Source organism: Megachile rotundata, chromosome 2 (assembly GCF_050947335.1).
Source record: "Megachile rotundata isolate GNS110a chromosome 2, iyMegRotu1, whole genome shotgun sequence".
Lineage (NCBI taxonomy): Eukaryota > Metazoa > Arthropoda > Insecta > Hymenoptera > Megachilidae > Megachile > Megachile rotundata.
The window spans coordinates 16,465,936-16,492,762 of NC_134984.1; the positions used below are offsets into that span (position 1 = coordinate 16,465,936).

General features: G+C 32.4%; 1 protein-coding gene across 1 annotated transcript in view; it reads left to right on the forward strand.

Moving 5' to 3' along the window:
* The window catches only part of Dh44 (corticotropin-releasing diuretic hormone 44), a 36,808-nt gene that overhangs the window by 4,450 nt on the left and 5,531 nt on the right, over positions 1–26,827 (forward strand). Inside the window, exon 2 of the mRNA XM_003704557.3 lies at positions 26,553–26,724. Coding sequence (XP_003704605.1) covers positions 26,575–26,724 — 150 coding nt within the window. The 5' untranslated portion in view covers positions 26,553–26,574. The remainder of the gene's footprint in view (positions 1–26,552; positions 26,725–26,827) is intronic.

The following is a 26,827-nucleotide window of genomic DNA, read 5'->3' on the forward strand; positions in this document are numbered from 1 at the left end:
AACGTACATTTAATTTTACTAAATTGCAATATGCGAAAAAGTATGGTGACTTATTAAAGGCCATAACAAAGCAGTCATTGTTCTCCACGAATAGTATTAATAAAACACGCATGTTCCTCTAAAAACAAAAATGTTCTGATTCAAAAACTTTCATAACGTCCGTGTTTAAGCAGCAACGCGCAGGATACGAAATAAAGGTCTTCAATTTAAAAAGTTCGCCAAAGATCTCGCTAAAAAAGCTTTCCGTAATTGGAAATTCGATTCTTTCTTCCTGCACGAGTCCGCGTTATTACGTCATTCGAAAGTTTGCACATTCTTCGAACTCGCGATAAAAAAACACCGTAACAAAATCTTCGATTTCTTTCTCCGTTCTTTGAGAGCGATACGTCTATCTAAAACGAATATCCAATCGGAGTTTCTCGCGAAATGTCCACCGACTTGTTCCGAAGTTTCGAACGCAGCTTGTAATTCGTGTATTTCGAGGTGTTTCGGGAGACGCATCTCGCAGTTAATTCAATTTCTTTCGAATTTCAATCCTGGCGATCACCGACAATCGGGAACCCGTCGAAAGTTTCGAACGCCATCGATTTCCCATCCGGTAAGCGGCCGTTCAGGATCGAGTATAGAATATCGTCGATTGTTCCATCGCAACAATGGCGCTTCTGACAGCCGGTTTTAATAAAATTACCGTGATCGATTTTACTATAAGCTAGATTAACTCTTTCGCGGACGCCATTCAGCCGCCATTTTGCGATCACGGATTTGTTATCCTTAAATCTACACTTTATTCTTAAACTTTGTAATATTATAAAGTATATCAGGTTATGTTAATATTTAACTAATTCGTTTAATATTTAACTAATTTATTTTATAAAAGAAATTAGGAAGAAACAAGAATGTGTGAGTGATGTTTATTTCGGTCTCGGTTTAGCTTCTGAGTCAACGTGGTCAAAATGGCGGTCCATTGAAGAAAGCTAACACTTATCGCAACTGGATATCTTTTGTACTAAATTCACTTAACAAAATTTTAGATAATTTCAACAATAAAACATGTTTATATGAGTAATGTTTATTTTAGTGTGGATTTAGCTTCTGAGTCAAAATGATCAAAATGGCGGTCCATTGAAGAAAGCTAACACTTATCGCAACTGGATATCTTTTGTACTAAATTCACTTAACAAAATTTTAGATAATTCCAACAATAAAACATGTTTATATGAGTAATGTTTATTTTAGTGTGGATTTAGCTTCTGAGTCAAAATGATCAAAATGGCGGTTCATCGAAGGAAGCTAACTTTCAAATCCATCCAACATTTATCGTTGGATTTGTACCAAATATTTTATTAGTGAAAATTGAACAAACACCCTGTATATGTATAACGTGTTGCAAGGCGATTGCATGATTTATACGAATGGTATATAGTGCATATGTACATTCTATGACACCGAAATGGACACGTCGAACGACTCTCGCGAGACTAATTACCGGTCTATCTGGAAAACCAGTTAGCCGGATCGTAACAAGGCTAATCTATTCGATTATTGGGATAATAACCAGCAGTTCAATAGTATTTCCTATCTCTATATGTACAATTACTATGTATAAGTGCGACACAATTTCAATTATAACTCAATAGGAATTTTAATCAGCTCCAAAATACATATTAAAAACTTCTTACATATTAAATTCTTCTTAAGAAAAGAAACATTTTTAACAACACACACGTCAATAATTCCTAACTCATTCCTAACTTATTCCACAAAATATTATTTTTATTTTATTCAAGCCTTAACGCTGAAACTTTTATCGAAATTATCTTTCGTAAATGAAGAAGGGCGATTCACCGACAATAAGTATGCTAATATCCTCAAACTTCGATATAAAATTTAAAAAGTTTCCCCGTCCGTTTTATCGGATTTAAATATTTTGCCGCGCGAGTGACAGAATGGCCGTCACGGACTTAAAATGGTGGACCGGTTGTAACTCTTTTCAATATTCCATTTCTTTCGCGGTACCGAATGGTTTTCGCTTTGAACGAAGGTAACCACGTTAATGTTTTATCATTTTAGTCTCGTTAAAACAGTTACTGCAGCTTTGCTACGGTCGGTATAATCTGTTATTTAAACTTGTCACGAACAGTCGTTTTGTTACATTTCTGGAAACAACAGGGACCTGAGAAAGTTTCGCGCAATTACCTGAACCTTGGGGAAGATTGCACTATCAACGACGAATTTGTACAAACAATAGAATGAATTTATGATTCGGTAAAAATTATTAGCTTGAATGTCCAGTATTTTGGACGCCATTTTGGTATAGATGGGGTGATATTTATAAACTTGACTTTTCTTCATTTTATTTTATTTGATATTCGATCAGTTTATTTTTTATAAAATATTTTGATATCAAAAGGGTAGCTTTTCATTTAAATTTTTATAGTCTAAAAATTTTTTTTAAATGAGTATTTAATAAATAAGTATACTGTTATGTATTATAATATTTTTATTAGAGGAATAATAAATCAATCCACATATTACATTGTTAAAAAATAAAATATACTACTGCATAAATGTACAATACAATTACTGTCATTATAAATAAAAATAAAATGCTATGACGTCAAATTATCATCAAATAAAATGATATACGATTTTCTATAATTCTTTAGTCGATTAGCTTTTGACCTATTTAAAGTCATAAAAACAACGAAGCGAAAGTACATATGGGAAATGAAGAGTGACACGTAAAGCCGGACAGAAAAAGAACGGATCACGACAATAACCGATAAAAATGCGTAAAATTAGAAGCAATTATGAAAATAACGATGAGGTTTATTGAGTTATCGGTGGTAACCGGCGCCAATAGCTGAAATCGTTATCACGGGTTCATTGTAGAAACGCACTTTCGTGGCCTCGTGTTTCTTGTGATTTTCAATTGCAGCGTTCGCTCACGAGATAAAGTTGCGTCTCTCGTACGCAAAACAACGTGGACACGATCGTCGAGCGAAGCATGTTTGATAATGTAACGAAGAATTCTGCGTACACGACATCAAGGCAATCTCTTCAAGCGATACGTTTTAACCCAAACAAACTAGGGCGGTGACACGATATTTACGTATCTGGGGTAAACATCTGTTTACATCGTGAATTTGGCTAATTAAATTAAGCAAAATTAGCTAATTTCCACGTGTAGCTACGTTCAAAAGTTAATCTTACTGTTGCAAAATTGCAAAATTGTCAAATGTTCGAAATTGAAATTTGGAGTCCAAGGTTTCATGTTAAAATTGTCAAGTTTCAGTTTTTGAGTTCAAATGTTCAAATCACCAAATTTAAAATGATTAATTTAAATAAATTTCATTAAAAAAAATTCATTTGTTAGTTTAAATAAAGTCCCAAGTTGAGGTTTTCAAAATCTTGAAATCTCAGCTTTAAAATTGAAAATAAAAGAAAAGTTAAAATAGCATTAAAAATTTGCAAATAAATATTTGATAACAAATACTGTCCTGCAATTCAAGTGATTCATTACTGCTTCCAACGATGAATCAATTTATATTAACAACATTGTTTAACATCCACTCTGCAACAATTTTACAATATCTTCATTCTGATTCATTCGACAAATGTGCACATTCCAGTAAGGTCGTGTATCAAGCATGTATACTTGGAAGTTAATTAAAGTGTCATAAACGGCTTAGAATTCGTCGTACAGTACTATAAATTTCGCTTCCGTGGTAATTTTAGAAAATGGGTGAAAAAGTATTGTATCACCGGGGCATAAAATAATTCTGCTTCAATCTTATCGGCTACTAAGAGCCATTTAATGACCACGGATAACCCGAGTTCGCACGATTACCGTGCAACCTCCATTTCCGATTATATCTGAATACTTTGAAATCGTACGGAATCCGTTTTATGACCAACCATGTACCTGGATGCGAACTGGGATGTCTACGTTTCTCCACAGAGATGGGTTGCCATTTCATTCCTTAATGGATCTTTCAAGTTTTTTCATTTCTCCATTTCTGAGTTTAGAAATTTTTTTATTTAGATTTGGAAATTTGAAAATGTGAGTCCGTAAAAATCAGAAGATGTGGACACTTGAAGATTTAAAAATTGAAAAGTTGATGAATTGAAGAATTGAACAATTGACAAATTGACAAATTGACAAACTGACATATTGACAAATTGACAAATTGACAAACTGACAAATTGACAAATTGACAAATTGACAAATTGACAAATTGACAAACTGACAAATTGACAAATTGACAAACTGACAAATTGACAAATTGACAAACTGACAAACTGACAAATATGAAAAATTAAAAAATTGACAAATTAAAAAGTTAAAAAATTGAAAAATTGAAAAATGGGAAAACTGAAGAATTGAAAACTTGAAAACTTGAAAACTAGAAAACTTGAAAACTTGAAAACTTGAAAAATTGAAAAACTGAAAACTTGAAAACTTGAAAAATTGAAAAATTGATCCCTTCTTGATACATCATAAAAACTTAAATATCCCATAAACGAAAAACTTAAAACCGTGCTCCCATCCAATAAAACATTCAAACTTCCCCTAACCTTAACATCGGCGCGAAATTCAAAAGCAGACATCAGCACTTTCATGCCAGCTTGTCAGACATAAATAATAAACCCACCGCATCTCTCCGTTGAACAATGTAATTTACCGATACTATATCATTCGCGCAAAATTCGCAGACATAGAGCGTATAAGCATCTGCCGGTGAAAAGATGCAATTCCCAAGCGTGTCCTTGCGCATCAGTTTATAAATTTTCTATGCAAAAACTGTTCTCGAGGTTCTCTACTAGCACGTGGCTTCGCGAACGTTACCAAAGGTATACTTCAAAATGTCAGAGAAACACCGCCACCCAACTCGTTAATCTATGATGGTATACGTATCCAGCGAGCATGCGTTATAAAAAGGTTTTGTTGTTCGTTGCGACGGAAAGGCAAAATGGGATTCTGTCGCGATAAGCTACAGGGTAAAGGTTTATCGGTCGTTGCAGGTTAATGTGAAAAAATTGTGGCAAGGCGCCACCAAATCTGGTTAGCGCTATGCCGACGCAGCTCGGGTTGCAACAAGTTGTATACTGGGTGGCAAAATTTGTTTGTTTCGAGTTTTTTAATCGTCATTGTAAGTTAGCGTATATTAAGCTTTGAGAATAAGCTTTGTATAGATAAATCGGTGATATAGGAAAAGGGGTGATATCTAAACAGTTTGTCTGAATATACCTTAGTTTGCTTGTAGAATAAATTCGAGGTGGATTAAATATGAACAATTTTAGAATTTCAATAAGGTTCAAATTTATAAATTTTTGAATTTAGAATTTGAATTTTGAAGTTTGAAGAAATTTTCATATTTTACATACGCACATTTTAGGTAATTGAAAATTTAGGAAGTTAGGGATTTAGGAATTAGAATTTAGAATTTAGAAATTTGGAAGCTTGAAAGTTCAGAAATTTGGAAACTTGTTTATGTAATGAAAGAGAGAATGTTCTAAAAAATTGTATAAGAAAGTTCATATATCTGCAACAATTCGATACTTTCACGACAAAGTAAATATTTGCATAGCAAAAATCGAAAGTTGGGTAAGAAAGTACGTTTTTCATGCAATATGCAAGAGAAACTTCATACAGGTGTTTCAGTACGACAATGTTGTTCATGTTGAAAGTTTCATTTCTCGATAGGGTATTTTCTTTTCAATATTCTCGTAGAAGGTAAGCACGTGATAATAACGTCGTTAGATCTGTGTGCATCGAAAGTGTATTAAGTATACAGGGTGATACAAAAGTTGTGTTCCAAGGCAAAATCAAAACAACAAACAACTATTTAAATTAATAGTCATTGATTTAGGTTATAAACTAATAATTAATATAAATATCAATTATCTATTAAGTTACTAAAGACACATTTCAAAATCGGTAATTATTTAAACTAAAAATTAGTTATTATTTCAAAATATTAATAAAAGACTTATATGATTTTTGTATGGCAATTTGCTTCAAAGTGATATATTTACAGTGATATGTTTATCATATGTGTTACTTTGTCTGATGGTTTTTCGAACACTCTCTATATTCAGTTACGATGATGCTGTGAGTTTTTGTCTTAAGAATCCTTCACGTGGTATGGAGATGGAAAGTAGTATAGACTGAGGGAAATATGAAATAATATTTCAGTATCGGTATTGGCTCGTTCGTGCACGACAAAGAAAATTGATTATGTAGTCATGACACTTTTGGACTGATGTACACGTTACGTACAGGGTGATCCAATAATGGGGATCGGTGAATTCCAACATTTTTTAATTTCCACATTTACAAATTTACAAATTTACAAATTTTAATATTTGTTAACTTCCAAATCCCCAAATTCCAACACTTCTTAACTTCCAAATCTCCAAGATCCAACATTTCCTAATTCTCAAACCCCCAAATTTCAATATTTCTTAATTCTCAAATCCCCAATTCACTCTATCACTCTAATACTTCCTAATTTCCAAATTGTCCACTTCCCAAATCCCCAAACTCCACCACATCTTAATTTCCAAACCCCCCAAATTAGAAATCCCCAAACTCCAATATTTCCTAATTTCCAAATTCCCAAATTTCTAAATCTCCAAACTCCAACTCTTCCTAATTTCTAAATTCCCCACTTCCCAAATCCCCAAATTCCACCACGGATTAATTTTCAAACCCCCCAAATTACAAATTCCCAAACTCCAATATTTCCTAATTTCCAAATTCCCAAATTTCTAAATCCCCAAACTCCAACCCTTCCTAATTTCTAAATTCCCCACTTCCCAAATCCCCAAATTCCACCACGTATTAATTTCCAAACCCCCCAAATTACAAATTCCCAAACTCCAATATTTCCTAATTTCCAAATTCCCAAATTTCTAAATCCCCAAACTCCAACTCTTCCTAATTTCTAAATTCCCCACTTCCCAATCTCCAAACTCCACCCCATCTTAATTTCCAAGCCCTCAAACTAGAAATCCCCAAACTCCTAATTACCAAATTTCCCAATTTCCATATTCCCAAATTTCCACATCCTCCAATTTCAAATTCAGAAACTTCTATTCTACAGACTTCTACATTTCCACCCACCTCAAAACCTCATAACCTTAAAATTAACACTTGAGAAATCAATGAGACCAAGAAATCACGAATACCTTTGCTCGCCATATTTACCCTAGTGAAACTACTTTCCTCCTAACCGTACACGTTACATATTACATATTACATAGACATGCCACTAGAATATTCTTAGAAACTATTTACACGACAAGTGACGAAAGAATTTCCTTGATACATGAGTGCAATGGAACGCCGAGTGAAAATGGAAAAATCCCGACTAGCACGTATATCCCATGTCAATTATGGGGAAACTGAAACAACGTTATTCTACGAAATCAGATGACGATAATGGAAACTGAAATTGTGTGAAATCCTGTGACCTGTATGTTTTCCTCGTATTTTCCATGGTTTTATCTAAACGAGATATGGACAAATCGAATGCAGATTAAATTAATTGGTAAATGTGTAATGCAAATATTTGGAATCGTTTTGTTTATACAGCTGGTTGCAGAAGTAAAATTTGGAATAAAACAAGCTATTATTTTGTACATCGTTTTGTTAAAATTTTGGTCGAAGTTTGATTTTATTGAAATTTTATATGTACAATTCTTTGAATAGCATAATTATTTAACTGTATGATTTCTTTGTGTGAGTTTATTATTTATAGTAACGTTTATAATAATTTTGTTATTCATGAGAACAATTTATTATTCTTTAATCTCATATTACTTTTCCTTCTAATTTTCTTTGCTATATAATATTGTAGAGACTGTAACATAGCTGTAAGTGAGCATACATTGTATTATAGTTAGAGTAACGTATTTCGTGAAGTAGTATATGTATAACGATTTTTGCGTGTTCAACGGAATTTTGCGTCGAAGCGATCGTCGTTTGTTTCTTGGACGTGTCGAAACCTGCACGCGTACTCGTGGCAGAATTTCGTTAGACGCCGCGACGTATAGATGTAAGTACAAGTATCGCAGCAAACCTCTATTACACTTAAACATTTACATTTACAATAAAACCTATAATATTTTTTAAATATTATAAAAATATTTATAATTTATTGTTACGTTATTAGTGATTTTTGTAACAATTTTTAATTATACAAATTTATTTTATATGAGCTTTTTCGTTTTTATAAAAATTCTGTAGAATTACCTTACATTTGCAGTAATTACATTCTCTTCATCGTTTCACGGTTTAAATTAAAAAATATTCAATATCAAAGCTTTAATTTTGGTAACAAAAATTTGTACCAACAGAAGGGTTTGATAACAGTTTTGTTGAATTGATACAAATCTGGAGTAACACCGGTATGTTGCAATCTGAAAAATTGTAGTTGAGTTTCGCTCGGAATTTTGTTCCATGAATACCCGGCTTTAGGACTTTCCAGCAAAACCCTGCGAGGGAGAATATGCAGTAAAGTTCCTAAAATCTTTTGGATAACTTCGTGACGCAGTAAGAAACTGTCAAATATTTTGCGTCACTAATGTCTTTGTCTAAATTATTTAATTTTCTTTTCATTTGTAATTTCAATACTTTCAAAGAAATTATTGTATCTCATTGTTTCGAATTTCATTTTTGTAACTATACATTGATATTATTTGTTAAAATTATTTTCTGACTTTTACATGAAATTTATTATAATGTATGACACATATATTAACAAGTTTATTTTTTTAATAAAATAAAATTCAAATCAAGGTTTATTGCTTTAGTAATTCGTTATTAAATATAATTAAATTGTATGAACTTTTTCTTGAGGAATAATTAATTAAATATAAATTAGAATTTCATATAAAAATATATATTGCAAAAAAGTAATAAAATAATTTTTTTTGAAACTTGATTAATTGTACATAAAAATAAAATTCAAAAAATTATAATTTTATATAAAAATATATACAGTAAAATATAACAATTTTCACAAAATAAATTAATAGCGTAATTTTACTCTTCTTAGCCAATTATTGACGACTAGAAATATCTCATAAGAGATATTAAATTTTATATCAGAAAGATTAATATTCCACTACATTATGACAGTCTCCTTCGCTCGAGTAATTATTAAAATCAACGACCACCATCGTACAGTTAATTAATAATGTTGGTCAAAAATATATATCTTCTTAATTAGAAGAAAGTTACAAAGTGTCTTTCATATTCAGTCTCCAGAGAAATGTATAATCTTCGACCGAAGCTTAAAAATTTTCATCAGTCACGAAAGGGGAGAGTTTTCAAAGGGTTGGGATCGCGTTGAATGAATTTTCATAATCCCGGCCAATTTACATTAAATACAACGCATTCGAGTGTAATTACACCCAGCAGAAAGCAACCTTGGAAAAGTCTCTTGAGACAAGTATAATTATTTCGGATGCTGACGTGCTGTGTTCAAACTTCTTAAATTATATTTCCAAACTTTATTTTATATCGGATCATAAAGGTAAAGATTTTACTTTGAATTTAATAACACAGTTAAATGAACAATCAATAATTGCCCTTGCAGCATAACATAAATAAATAAAAATTTTAAATATGAAACATAGATGTTCACAGAACAATTGTAATTATTTATTTAATAATTCATTGAAATTAAAGTTCATTTAAATTGTTTAATAATATTTAAAAATATTATTTTTGACAATATTTCAATAATATCATTTTTAATAATATTTTTGTATTTTATATTTATATTTCAATAATATTATTTTTAACAATATTTTTGTATTTTATATTTTTATTTACATTTCAATAATATTTTTATATTTTATATTTATATTTATATTTCAATAATATATAAAAATACTTGTCCCATATTTTTATAGGTTATGTAGGAAAGTAAAGTAGGGTAACACAAAATATTTTGTTTATGAAAAAGAATTTTTCTAGCAAACAATTATTTAACACAGTGCTACCATGAATTAATATATTCATTACAAGGCTTTATTAACGTTTTGTTTCTTTTGATGAAAGTGTGAAACGGTTGACGTTAACAAGTGGAGGTAACACGCATGAAATTAATTCTTTTATACTTGGTAGAACGTCCAATTTACTAAACTAATTATAAAGTCTTTGAAAATATTCAAAAAATTTTACATCGACTTGGAAATATAGGAGAAATATTTGTAGTGTAGACTCTCGCTATATTGCCATCGGAAAACGTTCTTAGGAGTCTATCTATGGATTCTAACCTAACTATTGTAAGGAATAGTATCAAATTTTAGATTTCAGTGATTTATTAATTTTTATACTGCAAATTTCTATATTTTCAAATTTTCAAAGTTTCAAAGTCTTCGAAGTCGTCAGAATTCTTACAAATTTAAAAAATTTCAGACATTTCCAAATTTTCCAAAAATCTGCAAAGTCCTCAAAATCCCATAATTCTCCAACATCCCAAAATTCTTAAAATTCAAAAATTGTTAAAATACTAAAAGTCCTTGGAATCCCAAAATTCTCTAAAATTCTCAAAATCCCAAAATTCTTAAAATACCAAAATTCTAAAAAATCCTCGAAATCCCAAAATTCTCCAAAATTCTCCCAAATTCCAAAATTCTCAAAATCCTCAAAATTCCAAAATTCTCAAAAATCCCAAAATTCCCGAAATCCCCAAATTTCTAAAATAATAAAAAGAATGAAACAAGTCTTAGCCAAGAACCCTAAATTACAAAATAATTACCCGATTTCACGTCCCAAAATCGCCGCAATCTCCGCTCGTTCGCATATAACATATTTACTTTGTCACGTTCCAATAATTTCCAGGAAATTCCAAAAGATATCCCGTTCGGTTATCCAATTACCACAAAATTCAATTCCAGGTTTTAACAGTCTCCAATTACCAGCTTCACTTCTCGTTACCCGAAATTGCAACCCACGCACGTTAACCGTGAAAATATCAATAAAATCCGAAAACTCAGCGACGAGTCCGTTACAGTGTCACTTTTTATTTTTCGAACGTCGCCGTAAGAGCTCTTTGTTGCCTTCCCGTCGCATCGAAATTCTGCGAAATAATCGGAGAACGAAATTTTTACGACGCTAGAGTGAACATATTCGAGAGCAAACGTGTGGAGGAAATCAAATCGCGAATGAAATTCTAACGCGTGGAAACAAACTGCTCGGTAAAAAGAAATTAAATGTTCTCGTAGCGCTGGACGGACAGTCGAACGAGTTTTATTTTATCGTGTTATTACCTACGCTCTTTTTTTCGACGGAACACGGAAGTCAGATACTCGGACATTTATTTAGAATTTAGGTCATCGAAACGGATAGCGGTATTGCGATTCTTTGGTAGAAAACGGGGGCGATCATTGCTATAATAGTTATTAAATCTTAACTTTTATGGGTTATTTGATAGTTGGATATTTTGTATGTTTTTTTTGGATCAATGAGGGAATATTGGAAGCTTGAGATTGGATATAATGTTTCAGAGTTGGAAATTATTACAAATTTTATGTAGGTGAAATTATTAAAATTTAGGGGTTGGTTGAAAATTTAAGAATGAATCAAATTTCAGAGTTGTAGATATAACAAAATACAGGTGAAATTATTTGATAATTTGCTAACATAAAAGTAACATAAGATGGTATCTATGATATGTTCATTTGAAGTTTTGTTGGACCAATGACTGGATATTGCAAGCTTGAAATTGCATATAAAATTTCAGAGATGGAAATTATTACAAATTTTATGTAGGTGAAATTATTAAAATTTAGGGGTTGGTTGAAAATTTAAGAATTAGTAAAATTTCAGAGTTGGAGATATAACAAAATACAGGTGAAATTATTTGATAATTTGCTAACATAAAAGTATCATAAGATAGTATTTATGATAAGTCCATTTGAAGCTGAAAAATTGTTCAAAATGACTACATAAACATTCCACAAATATCTTCAATAGAAATTGACTGGTCAGTCAAGAAAACATAACCTCAAAAAATCGTGTCACACTTTATTGAGTAAAGTTTACTCTGCATGTACAATGAACGTAACATATATTAATTTAATTATTAACAATTTTATACTACAAACAGTAAAGGAATATGTACAGTCATTTTTGACAAAAATTAAATTTAAACTTAATGCAACAAGTTTGAAATATTGATGTTATCAAGTTATGTCAGCCATTTTGAAGTCGATCATCAGTTTCGACAGCCATTTTGTATTAAGTATACAGCTTTGCAAAATTGCTACAACTCTTAAATCTCTTTCTAAGTAAATTAAACATTATTAAACGTTTAAAGTTTGCAAAATGTAAATATTGAAAATACGAGTAGAATACCAATCGTTTAAAAGTCACGCTTGCACTGCAATTTTATTTCAGGATGCGATAAGCGTCTGAACATGTACGTTTCAACTTCGAAAGGATTATTTTCCAGGGGGAAAAAGTGCGCAACAATTTGTTGTAAAATATAGGTCGAGCAACGTAATCAATCATCCGTGTTTTAACTTGGTCGATTGTTCCATTGGCAAATGACTTAAATAGAAAAGTACATACACGGTGTTTTTAATTGAAACACGTGTCCTAGATTCTTCTTGATATTGCACAGGAAATCACGTAACTACACTTATTAAATATTTATTAAACTGTATTGATGCAAGCAGGTATTTCACCCCTTTTGTTATGATTTATTTGTGGAGATCGTCAGTCAGAATCTAATCACTATATCAAACTTGAAATGTTATTTCAATGTGGTATTATACAATCGTCAAATACTTGGTATTAAATACTTGGTTAAATATTAACCCCTTGCTCTATGATTTATTTGTCAGGTGCGTCAGTCAGAACTAATCACATTTCCAATATTAAAACAAGCAAAGAAAGTTGAAACGTTATGACAATCTGAAATGTCATGCAATTGTTGACTACGTGAATTATAATTGGACTTGAACTCCAAATTGAAGCGTATTAATTCGAGTTAAATTAATTACAGTTGAAGAGTAAGTGCGTCACGAGTCAGACTCGTCAAAATAGTACAAGGGGTTAAATAATACAAATATAAAATACAAATATGGTATTAAATAATCTTACAATACTTATAATACTTATAAGACAATTACATACATATTATACAATTAAACTTGAACTCCAAACTCATATTAAAAATTCTATTACTAAAATTGATCAGAGCTGAAATACAGTGCGTCAGACTCCTCACAATACTACAAGAGGGTAAATACACTAAACTTCTGTTAGACCAATGTACCATAAGCCAATAGCCATTATATCAGATCCATCGAGATCTTCATGTCTTATTCATTCATAATTTAACCTCCAATACGCAATCTTGCGATTTAATTTCGTTGTGTGTAGCAGTTTACGGCCACCTCGCTAACATTCGCACGTGACTGAATTTAATTTGCCGGGGAGAAACGACTGGCCAGCGTTCGCGACACCACGGAACATTAAACAGTTTTCGCATCTTCGCTGTTTATATATTTTTTTTTAGTTATCTCTCGACTGTTTCGCTTAGTATGCCGAAGCAAATCTCCGCTCTCCATGAAATTCAAATGAGCAAAGGGTTTGAGGGATGCGAATTGTAGAAATGGATCTAGAAAAAATTTACCGTGGTACGAAATGTAATTTACTTTTTTAGTTAGTAGGTATATGGTTCATTAGGTAAGACTGATATTATGAATATTCAGGAGTAATGGAAATCGTTATTTTTTGGGGTGGAAACTTTGTTTAGTAGAATTGTGGGGTATTCATTTAAGACATATTTGTAAATTTTCAAGTTTTTAAGCTTTTAAGTTTTTAGATTTTATGAATGCTTTGTATATTTTTAGATCTTGTAATTTTTCAAATTTTCAGATTTTATAAGTGCTTTGTATATTTTCAAATCTTGTAATTTTTTTTTAATTTTCAGACTTCATAAGTGCTTTGTATATTTTGAATTCTTGTAATTTTTTAAATTTTCAGACTTCATAAGTGCTTTGTATATTTTCAAGTCTTGTAACATTTCAAGTTTTTAAAAAATAAAATTATTAGATAGCTGAAGTTTTAAATTTGTGAATTTAGAAACTTTCAAATTTTTAAGCTTGAAAGTCTCTGCGTTTCGAAATTTTAATTTGAATATTATCCCACTAGAAACGAATAATTTCTCCGCATCATTTCCCCTAGGAGAACGCACAATCCTCGCTATACAAACATGTTTCCTATCTAACTAGTATACAACCCCTTACGACAAAACTGCTGACAAAAATATTCACCAAAAATATTACTCAAACATTCTTTCATAAAACCTAAAATTAATCTGTAACCTAAAATCTCTTCACCAAACATTCCTAAATAAAAATCCCCTTTTCAACACAACATTTAAAAGGTAAAAGAATAAACTTCTGGACCGGAAGTTACAGAATTGAGCGAACGCAGCAGAAAGAAGTCGGACGTGTACAGGTATTTCATTAAAACAAGGTCCAGTCAAAAGGAAATTCGCTGCTAGTGAAGTTTCAGCAAATATTTAATTCCCCTTTGCAAAACAACAGCCAGCTGTTAAATGAAAATTAATTTTGCTCGTTTTCCTTTTTTCTTGCGTCGACGCCGTAACGTTTAATCGTCCCGACTGCACAGTAGTAAATACATTTTCTCGAATGCTCTTATTAGTTATAAAAAAGGAACAAAGAATGATATTTCCTTCGCTGCGAGAGATTAAACACGTAATTCTGTGATTTTAATTCTTGCGCGTTTTTACGACTCATACTTTTTACGACACTTTGATCGTTCATGAAATCATTTTCGTATTGACTCATTTATTTGGGAGATGTTTTGTTCTTTACGTGATTAGGATGAAATTAATTTGATACATTCTATTTTCATTTATTTTAATTTTTAGATATTTTTAGATTTATCTTAATTTTTAGATAGTATTCGAAATCAAGCTGTAAATTTATTTTACGAATTGAGGTTATGTTATCATAATAGTGTTACATATTAAATTGAGGTTATGGTATTACAATAATTGTAAAATAACTGAAGAAGCCCTTAGGCTAACACAATGTTACTATTGCTAGATTTATACAAATATTAAATACACCATAACAACATTAAATATTTTGAATATTTTGAATATTTTATTTTTATCTTTCAACTGCTGCAAACACTTAAACTAATAAGCTCCTTATTCTCCAACGATGTACAATTATTGTGGTACAATTATTCCTACTTTATCAAGATGACACAATTATTTCTATTTCACGACAATAGTACAATCATGTCACAATTATTCAAACTGTATAATAGTACAATTATATTAAAATTCACAACCACAAACATGAATAATTCACAACCAATAAATTTTAAGTAACCGTCAAATAATTAAATATATAACTTTGAATAAATATTCTGAAATAAAAAAATAATTAACACAAGTGAAATTTATTACAATTGATCCATAGAGAACGAGTTTCATTACATCTATTCCCAGCCGTTTTATCGCATTTCTCTCGTTTCTACCAGATCCCTTAATGGTTAGGGATGAAAGACCGCTCGGAATTATTTCACCTGGTTGGCTCGTTATTCCTTCAATTTCTCAAGGATTCCCCCGATACGTATTTGCGCGGTAGATGACCTGCATGAGAATCAATGTAAACGAATTATTCCACATCTCCGAGTCTGTTTGCTAATGTTATCAAATATTGGTAGAGAATCAAGGATACAAGAGCCGATGAAAGAAGAGTCGAAGAACGTTTCCTTCTGAGGCGTATTATGGCACGTACTGTCGTTCTGATTTCAAGGAATATCGTTTCATCAAGGATGAATTGTACAAGATTTTATTATATGGGGTGTTACGTAATTGGTGCAATCGGAGATGATTCTGTGGGAAAACTGGGTGGAAGTTTGGAGTTTGAAGATGAACTTGGAAATGAAGGGTAATTGGAAATTTAGGAATTTGGGGGTGTGAGAATTTGGAGGTGTGGGAATTTGGGAACGTGAGAATTTGGGGTTATGGGAATTTGGGAATGTAGGGATTGGTGGATGTGGGATTTGGGGATGTAGGGATTTGGGGATGTGGGAATTTGGGGGTGCAGGAATTTGGGGATGTGGGATTTGGGGATGTAGGGATTTGGAAATGTGAGAATTTGGGGTTATGGGAATTTGGAAATGTGAGAATTTGGGGTTATGGGAATTTGGGAATGTGAGAATTTGGGGTTATGGAAATTTGGGAATGTAGGGATTGGTGGATGTGGGATTTGGGGATATGAAAATTTGGGGGTGTTGGAATTTGGAGATGTGAGAATTTGGGGTTATGGGAATTTGGGAATGTGAAAATTTGGGGTTATGGAAATTTGGAAATGTAGGGATTGGTGGATGTGGGATTTGGGGATATGAGAACTTGGGGGTGTTGGAATTTGGGGATGTGAGAATTTGGAAATGCAGGAATTTGGAGATGTGAGAATTTGGGGTTATGGGAATTTGGGAATGTGAGAATTTGGAAATGTAGGGATTGGTGGATGTAGGATTTGGGGATGTGAGAATTTGGAGATGTAGAAATTTGGAGATATAGAAATTTGGGATTTTGGAAATTTGAAAATGTGAGAATTTGCAAATATGGTCAATCATGCATGTAAAATTTTCAAGACATAAACTTGAACACCCAAGTTTCCCCTAAAGTCCTAAAGTAAAATGACGTATTCACGTCAACAATGAAACCAAGTTACAACGAACTATCTGTTTTTAAGACTGATACATCTGTACAATATACGATATACAGAATGATTCAATCTGAAGTTTATTCAGCTATTGGAGTAAGTTCGCAGTTACTGAAAGGATATATAGCGCAAACTTGTTGTTAAATTACGAAACTTTGAATCAGTTGAAGAGGTGTAAAATGCACGTGAGATAGTAACAGCAGATCGTTCATCTGGAGGCATAGAAGACTCGAGGCGTTACGGCGTCTGACGATAAACGTACTTGTACTACTACTTCCTCAAATGATTTCAACCATGTACAATAGAACTGTCGCGTGAAATACAACTTAATATCTCCAATAGAGACAATAACAATACGTTTCAGTCATATTAGAGTGAAATATATTCTTGTCACATACTTATTGACAGCGAGGGATCGATATACTGAAATGATGCTTCAATGGAAATTAAGGGGAAATTATCGAATTTATAAATTTTTATTTTTTTTCAGTTATGTGGGTTTTTGCGCTTGTAACTTTTTTTTTGGTTTCTAGTTTGGTTATCAAGTTTACAAATTTATAGAGTGTCAAGGTTACAAATTTACAAATTTACAGATTTACAAATTTACAAATTTACAAATTTACAAATTAATAGTAAATTTTTTTTGTGAAGTGAAAATGTCGAACTTCTTCGCACTCCCCCCAAAAAAATAACACGAGGAATAGAGATTTAATACGTGCCGGTTTATCGAGTAAATAAAAAAACAAAAACATGTATGGGAACAAAAATACCAACGGTGATCAGATATTGTTTTCGTTTCCGACTTTGGTTCGATATAGTTAATTGTGACGAACACGCTGTTCCAGTATAACGAAACGACAACACGACCTATTTCGACGGCCATCGATATACAGGGTGTTTATACAGGACTGGTGTATAGGAACGGGGTGATTGTACATAAAAAAAAAAAAATGATGGTGAATAAAATACATCTCCGAATTCTTCAAATCCCTAAATCCCATATGCTCCAATTCCTACATTTGCAAATTCTCACGTTCCCGAATTCCCATAACCCCAAATTCTCACGTCCCCAAATTTCTACGCCCCCAAATTCTCACATTCCCAAATTCCACTAACCCTAAATTCTCACATCCCCAAATTCCTACACCCCCAAATTCTCACATCCCTAAGTACCTACACCCCTAAATTCTCACATTCCCAAATTCCACTAACCCCAAATTTCCACACCCCCTAATTCTCACATTTCCAAATTCCACTAACCCCAAATTCTCACATCCCCGAGTACCTACACCCCTAAATTCTCACATTCCCAAATTCTACTAACCCCAAATTCTCACATTCCCAAATTCCACTGACCCCAAATTCTCACACCCCCAAATTCCTACACCCCCAAATTCTCACATTCCCAAATTCCACTAACCCCAAATTCTCACACCCCCAAATTCCTACACCCCCAAATTCCACTAACTCCAAATTCTCATATCCCCAAATTCCTACACCCCCAAATTCTCACATTCTCAAATTCCTACACCCCCAAATCCCCACATCCCCAAATCCTCACATCCCCAAATCCCCACAACCCCCACCCCCCAAATCCTCAAAATCCTACACCTGCAAATTTCCATTTCCTCCCACATCCCCAAACTCCATAACCTAATACATCTCCTTTATAGAACCCCAAGAAACCCTCTTCCTGATTCTACCGCATAAAATCTACAAAGTATGGATCGATTAAAATAATCTGAGGAGCATCGTAAGCACCCAAAGACTTAAGGATACTGGGTCAGCTGTTTTATTGTTCGAGGTGATTGCTTGCCGAGGGCAGCTGAATTACGTTCTTCAGAGCAACAGCCACATAGAAGAGAAACGCGAGGATAGAAACAACATGTTGCTTTCCAGTAAATTGTATCCTGTAAAAGACGTAACATAGTACGATTACTTTTCAAGGATTACCAGAATTAAAAACTTAAATCTCCCATGGAAAATATAAGGAAACTGTTGGTAAATTTCTATGTGAATGATAAATTAATGTCACTCGGACAACGCATTTATTGTATTCATTTGATTATAACGTTCATTGGAAACGAAATTATTTCAACGATTTGAGTGCTCACCGAGTGATATGTCACGTTTATTAATGTGACACAACATGAAAGATTCTCTAACGTTTTAAATGTCATGACGGCCATTGGACATCACTCGATAACATTTAATTATTGAGAGGAAAGAAGTGCTTTTTGTTTTTTAGCTTGTTCGATCATTAACTGTTTGCGAGATTAATTGGAAGCTGCATTTTGGAATTGTGGTTGTGATTAACAACTGTAGATATTTATTATTGTATGTTGGCAATGATATTATGTTGTATAATAGCTTTGTTTAATATCTTGTTTCATTCATATGCAAAATTTATTCGTTTCTTTTATATTGTAAATTCATTTTGTCAATTTGTATTAAAAATTGATTTGTGTAATTTACATTTAAAATTGATTTGTTTAATGTATGTTAAAAATTGATTCCTGTAATTTATACTAAAAATTGATTTCTGTAATTTATATTAAAAATTGCTTTGTATAATTTATATTAAAACTTGATTTATTTAATTTATATTAAAAATTGTTTTGTATAATTTATGTTAAAATTTGATATGTTTAATGCATATCAAAAATTGATTTCTGTAATTTACATTAAAAATTGATTTGTATAATTTATATTAAAACTTGATTTATTTAATTTATATTAAAAATTGTTTTGTATAATTTATGTTAAAATTTGATATGTTTAATGCATATCAAAAATTGATTTCTGTAATTTACATTAAAAATTGATTTGTATAATTTATATTAAAATTTGAATAATTAAATTCATATTAAAAGTTGAATTACTTAATTTACTTTAAAATTTCATATGTATGCAAACATTTCTACGGGTCGCATCACCTTCATCCTAAAACAAAATGGCCGCCATGAGCAAAGAGAATAAGAGCCTTTAAGGGTTAACAGACCATCATGTACGAATTACACAGATTAAAAGAAGAATCCAACAAAGAAATTAATAATAAATAGCAGCTTAATCCAGTAATAAATACTCAATAATAAATAGCAGTGCATGAATAAAAATTTCCTGAACATTCGTATTGCAACCAGCAGAGTCAGATGAAGCTCTCGGAATTATTCATGCTAATAATTACCATTTTTATACCATCCCGGAGGGCATCAATCAGACTTTGTTATACCACGGATGACTATTAATCTGCGCTCAGATAGTTCAATCATAGCTGTTCGTCTTCATCAAAAAAAGTCAATCCAGCACTCGCCGCGACGTGAAATGATTTCGAAATGAGATTTGCTCGCGAGAGAAATTGCGGTGAAAGGAAAGATGGAAAAAAATACAGTGGAAGTGTGCTACGTACACCCGACGTGTTAATTTCGTCTTGTAAATTGCGAATGCAAATTATGGTTAAACGAGAGTGTGCGGTCTTCGTGCAACGCGTGCTCGAGAAATGCTCGCGCAAATACGACGTTAAATGAAATTATAGCGCGATCGATTGATAGAAATTTCTTTGTTTAGCTTTGCAAAAATAGCTGCTATTAGACAAAGATATCTGGGGTAGATTGCTTCGTGGGCGTTCGACAAATCGACCATTTGCCTGGGGCTGTTTAGGGGGATACGGAGATGAAACTTTCAAAATGAGTTTATGCTTTTTTAAAGTGTTAAGAGAAACTTTTTAAATTTTCAAACTTTCAAATTGTAAAATATTTCAATTTTTATATGTTTAAATCTTGAGGCCCTAAATTTAAACATTCTGAAGTTTGCACAACTCTAAATGTTTATATTTTAAGTCTTTGGATGAAGTTTGAAAATTTCTGAGTACCCAAGTTTCAATTTTGAAATCTTTAAATTCTGAACTTACTAGACTTCTAAACCTAGGAACCAAGAATTTATAAGTCTTCAAATTTTTAAATTTAAAAATTCCCAAGTCAACAAACTCACAAAACCTTAACTTCTCAAATCCTCAGATTTCTAGATTCATGTAGACAGAAATCCCTAGATCCAAAGACTTAGACTTCAACATCCACAGATCCCAAAGTCTATGTACGTCCAAAAATCTCCAGATCATCGAGGTCTTAGATTTCTAGTTCTAAAAATCCCTAGACCACAAATCTCTGAATCGATAAATCTCAAAATTGCAAGATGCTTAAATTTTTAAATCTCTAAACCCCTTAATCACTAAATCCCTAAATCCCTAAATCCCTAAATCCCTAAAATCCTAAAACTCCCAAAAATTCTTAAAATGCCTTAAATCCCTGAAATCCCTGAAATCCCTAAAATCCATAAAATGTCTTAAATACCTAAAACCCCTAAAATCCCTAAAATTCCTAGAAGTTCTGAAATCCCAAAAATCTTAAAAATCCTAAAAATCTTAAAAATCCCACAAATCCTAAAAATCCCCAAAATCACTAAAATCCTCCAAATCTCCAAAAGGCCCAAAATCCCTAAAATCCCAAAAATACCTAAAATCCTTAAAATCCCATACATCCAAATTCCTAAATTTCTACCTTCCTAAATAAGAAATTTGCAAATTTCGATGAAATAATCGCAAAAAGAGACGATATCGAAAACTTTCATAATCAAAAGGTGTTACTTCGCATTGGCAATAAAAAATGCTCATCAAGATCGCGTAAAGTGCGCTCGAAGGAAATTAAAAAACATGGATTACCGTGAAATTAGTTCGCGAAGAATTTATCGGCGAGAGTCATAAATAAATTTCAAGTTGAACGCGGTAACGAACAGTTATATACTTGTTTAGACTTCGGCTCGTTATCGGTTAATCGATACATCGGATTAATTCGTACGCCCTTTCCATTTGTGATGAATTTCCGGTAGCCTTAGTTAAATTCTGGAAGCTGAATAGTAATCACCATAGTAATTGTGGCTTTTGCTGCATCGACGGTTCCTAATGTTACAATGCTAATCCTAACATCGTGCAATCATTACCATTCTATGCTATTAGATTACTGACCTAACATTTAATACCGGTTATTATAGGATTATGATTCTTTTTATTTGCTTCTGTGAAACGGAGCATTTAATGAACAAATAGATGTGTTTAGAAAAATTGAAAAAATATAAAGTATTTGTGGGTGCAGTTAAAAATTGTCTTTTTTATTTTTGATTTAATAAATGATACTTCAAGTTGAACACTTTTATTGCTTTTACAAAACTGATCATTCAATGAACAAATAAATGTGTTTAGAAAAATTGAAAAAATACAAACTATTTGTGTTTGGAGTTAAAAATTGTCTTTTTTATTTTCAATACAATAAATGATACTTCAAGTTGGACACTTTTATTGCTTTTGTAAAACTGATCATTTAATGAACAAAGAGACATGTTTAAGAAAAATTGAAAAAATATAAAGGTTTTATGTGTTAAAGCTAAAAATTGTCTTTTTTATTTTCAATAAGATAAATGATACTTCAAGTTGAACACTTTTATTGCTTTTGTAAAACTGATCATTTAATGAACAAAGAGATGTGTTTAGAAAAATTGAAAAAATATGTAGTATTTGTGTTTGGAGTTAAAAATAGTCTTTTTTATTTTCAATATAATAAATGATACTTTAAGCTGAACACTTTTATTGCTTTTACAAAATTGTTCATTCAATGAACAAATAAATGTGTTTAGAAAAATTGAAAAAATATAAAGTATTTATCCTTTCTATTTTTGCCTTAAAAAAAATGTACAAATTACATTAACACAATACAGAATTTAAATGATTAAAAGTGTAATCTTTCCCCATGTTTGAAAAGCTGTCTGCCCGCGATAAGTTCGACAGAATTTTTTATAAAAAAAATCACTGATCCCCGAGAATTAACAGCGATCAATAGTGACAGAGTGACACACAGGATCCGTATTTATAAGTGGCGAGACATTATCTTGCTGAAAAAGCGTCGGCGAAACGTAGAACGGTATTGGCGTTATCTAACACGAATTTGCATTTACAGGATTTCGAGATTCGTTGGAAGTACCGATTCGCGTACGTGTGCGAACCGGTGCGTGTATGTGTACGTGGAAATACGGCGATATACCGATCGTTTGTTCAATTACGATTCCGGCTAATGGAACTCGACGAGATTCAACTTAACGACTCAAAAAGGAAACCCGCCATTTCGTTCCAGCTATTGATTCTTTTTTCGTCGCGGGAAGATGCTTTCACATTTACTGAGATTAGAAAATAATTTTCTGTGATGTTTTTAAAAAAATATAGGGAGAGAAATATGGACAATTATTTAAGATTTATTATTATTACTATTTTATTTTGTTCAAGATTGTTTTATTTTGCTTAAGATTGTTTTACTATTTCATTTTGTCTAAGATATTTTATTATTTTATTTTGCTTAAAATTGTCTTACTATTTTATTTTGTCCAAGATATTTTATTATTTTGTTTTACTCAAGACTTCCTTAATATTCTTTTATTTTATTTTTATCAAAAAATCATTTCTTTCTCCGACATCCACGTTTTACTCTTCCATTTTTATTTTTGACAAGTAATAACCTAACCCATATCTATAAACGTTCAAACACCATATTTCTAAATAAAACGACCAAAAATGCGGTTTTTTCGACGCTAACGTATTTCAAACATACTTCAAACATTCCACATTCGGAACGCTATTAAAAAAACATCAATATTTGAACAAGACAATTCTCTGAAATGCGCATCTTCCTGCACGAGTAAATAAGGTACACACGATGTTGCCATTTTATTTCCGCAGAACAGAAGGGGGATGAACTTTTCGAATAAACTCGTTCAACGAAGATCTATCTTGATATTTCGAAAATTGAAAGTGAGGATTTAGTAAAGCTCCGGTGTTTCCAGTTGAAAATACCATGTTGTAGTTTTGTTCATCGATGTCAACCCTTGTATTTATATTTTTCTTCTTTGGTTCTTACAAATGTATAATTCTTCTATTTTTCACCGTAAAAGTTCTTTCAAGATCAAAGACTTTCGTTACAGGTATAGTTAACAATGTTACAGACATTACAAAGAAACTCCATTCGAAATTCCTTTTATAAAACCTTATTATCGATTAATAAAACAGCGTCGTTTGTCGCGTGGATTTCTCCTCCTCGCCTATCCATTTGCAAATAATTTCACGCTTGTTAACTTGTTGAATATTTTCCCGTTCCCCACCCTTTCTTTTACTGTGATTGTCGTCACCGACCCATAATTAAGGTTCGCAGTTTAAGGTTCTCTTTAAATGGAGAACGACGGAGTCGAGATGTTCGGTCATGATTTTAAAAGTGTGTACCGATGGCGACCCATGAGCTGGCGCGCGGGACGGTTATTAGCACTTGGAGGAGTAGATATGGAAATTGTTATACTAGTTCTAAATTTCTGAGGTTTCATATTTTTGCGTTTGCGAATTTTTACATTTTTGAATTTTTGTATCCTTGAATTTTTACATTTTTGAATTTCTGCATTTTCGAATTCCTATATTCCTGAATTCCTCACATTCCCAAATTCCTACACCCCCAAATTGATATCTCCCTAAATTGCTACGCCCCCAAATTCCCACATCCCCAAATTGGTGCGTCTCCAAATTGCTACGTTCCCAAATTCCTACACCCTCAAATTGATACGTCCCCAAATTACTACGCCCCCAAATTACTACGTCCCCAAATTCCCACATCCCCAAATTGGTGCGTCTCCGAATTACTACGCTCCCAAATTACTACGTTCGCAAATTCCCACATCCCCAAATTGGTGCGTCTCCAAATCGCTACGTCCCCAAATTCCTACACCCCCAAATTGATACGTTCCCAAATTACTACGCCCCCAAATTCCCACATCCCCAAATTGGTGCGTCTCCAAATCGCTACGTCCCCAAATTCCCACATCCCCAAATTAATACGTCCCCAAATTACTACGCCCCCAAATTACTACGTCCCCAAATTCCCACATCCCCAAATTGGTGCGTCTCCAAATCGCTACGTCCCCAAATTCCCACATCCCCAAATTAATACGTCCCCAAATTACTACGCCCCCAAATTACTACGCCCCCAAATTACTACGTCCTCAAATTGGTGCGTCTCCAAATCGCTACGTCCCCAAATTCCCACATCCCCAAATTAATACGTCCCCAAATTCCCACATCCCCAAATTGGTGCGTCTCCAAATCGCTACGTCCCCAAATTCCTACACCCCCAAATTGATACGTCCCCAAATTACTACGCCCCAAAATTACTACGTCCCCAAATTGCTACTTCCCCAAATTGGTACGTCCCCAAATTTCTACACCCCCTAATCGCTGTATCCTCAAATACCTACATTCCCAAATCGCTATATTCCCAAATTCCTACACTAGAAAATGATAACAATACTTCTATAAACAGCATTCGATTGTTCAAACGAGCTTTTAATTCAACTTTTAATTACCGTACATAAATAGTATCGTAGTTTACATAACATCGTAACGACTGCGAAGGTCAAGTTCGACAGTGAACAACTTTGAGTTGGAGTGCCAATACAGATGTTAACGACGTCGTCAGTAACGTCATCATCGACGGGTTCATTAACACTGGGAGCTTAATTTGCGCCTGGTAATTTAGAGTTGCTCGGCCCGCTTTCCAATTACACCGGTTCGTCGCTCGCACAAATTTGTTGGCCCTGTTGAATCCATTTTCTTCTCTTTTTTATTCCTTGTAGCTTTTTTGATAGCTGTTACTTTGTAATTAGTTGACGTTTGAAAACTTTAATTAATAGAAGGTAGAGGGGATGCAGAGTGTCGTGTGTATTATAGAATTATCAATTAGGGTCTGTCTTTGATTACTTTTGTTATTTAAGCTTTGATATTAGATGTTGTTAGAGATTAGTCTTGTTAGTTATTTTTGGCTAAATTGAAATGACTTTGGAAAGGATCTAAAGATGTCTACGGTTAGGTTAAGTTAGGTTAGGATTCTTTAAGCTTCAATATTATCTTTTAATACAGATTAGTTTTATTATTTATTTTTGGCAAAATTGAAATGACTTTGGTAAGGATCTAAAGAAGTATAAAGTTAGGTTAGGTCAGGTTAGGATTAAAATTTGATACTTTTCATTGTCATAAACCGATATAATCTGTTATTTAGTATGGATTATATTTAGTTCTTGAAAAATAACGAATATTGTTAAAATTTAATGTAGAGATTAAAGATTAGTTTCCATTTTATGAAAGTGAACCTTGAAAGTTATAGAGAGAGTCAGTTTTAACCCATACTGAAACTACAATATTATAACTACAAGAAAATTACAACCAGTTACAAAAAAATTTTACAAAAATAATTACAAAAATGCACTCCTCCAAAAAATTGTAAATTTCTTTCAATAAACAAGCACGTAATTTTCATTGATCACAAAACAATTTTATTTCAAAGCAGATTATGAGTCTGCAATATTACAAAACGATTTAACAATCAAGAAAATTCTAAATATCACGTGTTCAAATTTGAATAAATGAATTCGCGAGTGTGTTAGATTTAATCAGATAAATACTTGCGTTTTTTAAGCCGCACGATACGATCGGTATGTGATCAAGCGATCGAAATGTCAGGAAAAATCGAGTCCGGTACTGAGTGAAAGGGAAAGTTGTATAAAAAAATGGAACTCAAACACTCGTTCGCATTTGTCGCTTGTATATATGTAAAACTAGAATATTCTCGAACATATATACTATAAAATAGATTCGAAGTTAAATCTTTGATGAATACTTATTTTTAAGTGCATTTTGTATTATGTTAGTAATGTATTATTTGTTTCTGTTTCAGACACATTAGCCGAATTCTGAAAATGACACTTATCAACGTCATGATATCTTTGTTATTCGTTTCGATCGTTAAATGTCATCCGATGGCGTACAACAGTTATGACGATAAAGAATTATCCCGGGATCATCTGCCATTTTTACTGTTGGTCGACCACCGGATGCCGGAGTTGGAGGTAAGGATTTACAAAGATAAAAATTTCAAAATTTGTAGATCTAAAGTTAGTAGTTTGGAAATTTTAGAAATGTGGACTTTTTTAATTTGTACATTTAGGAATT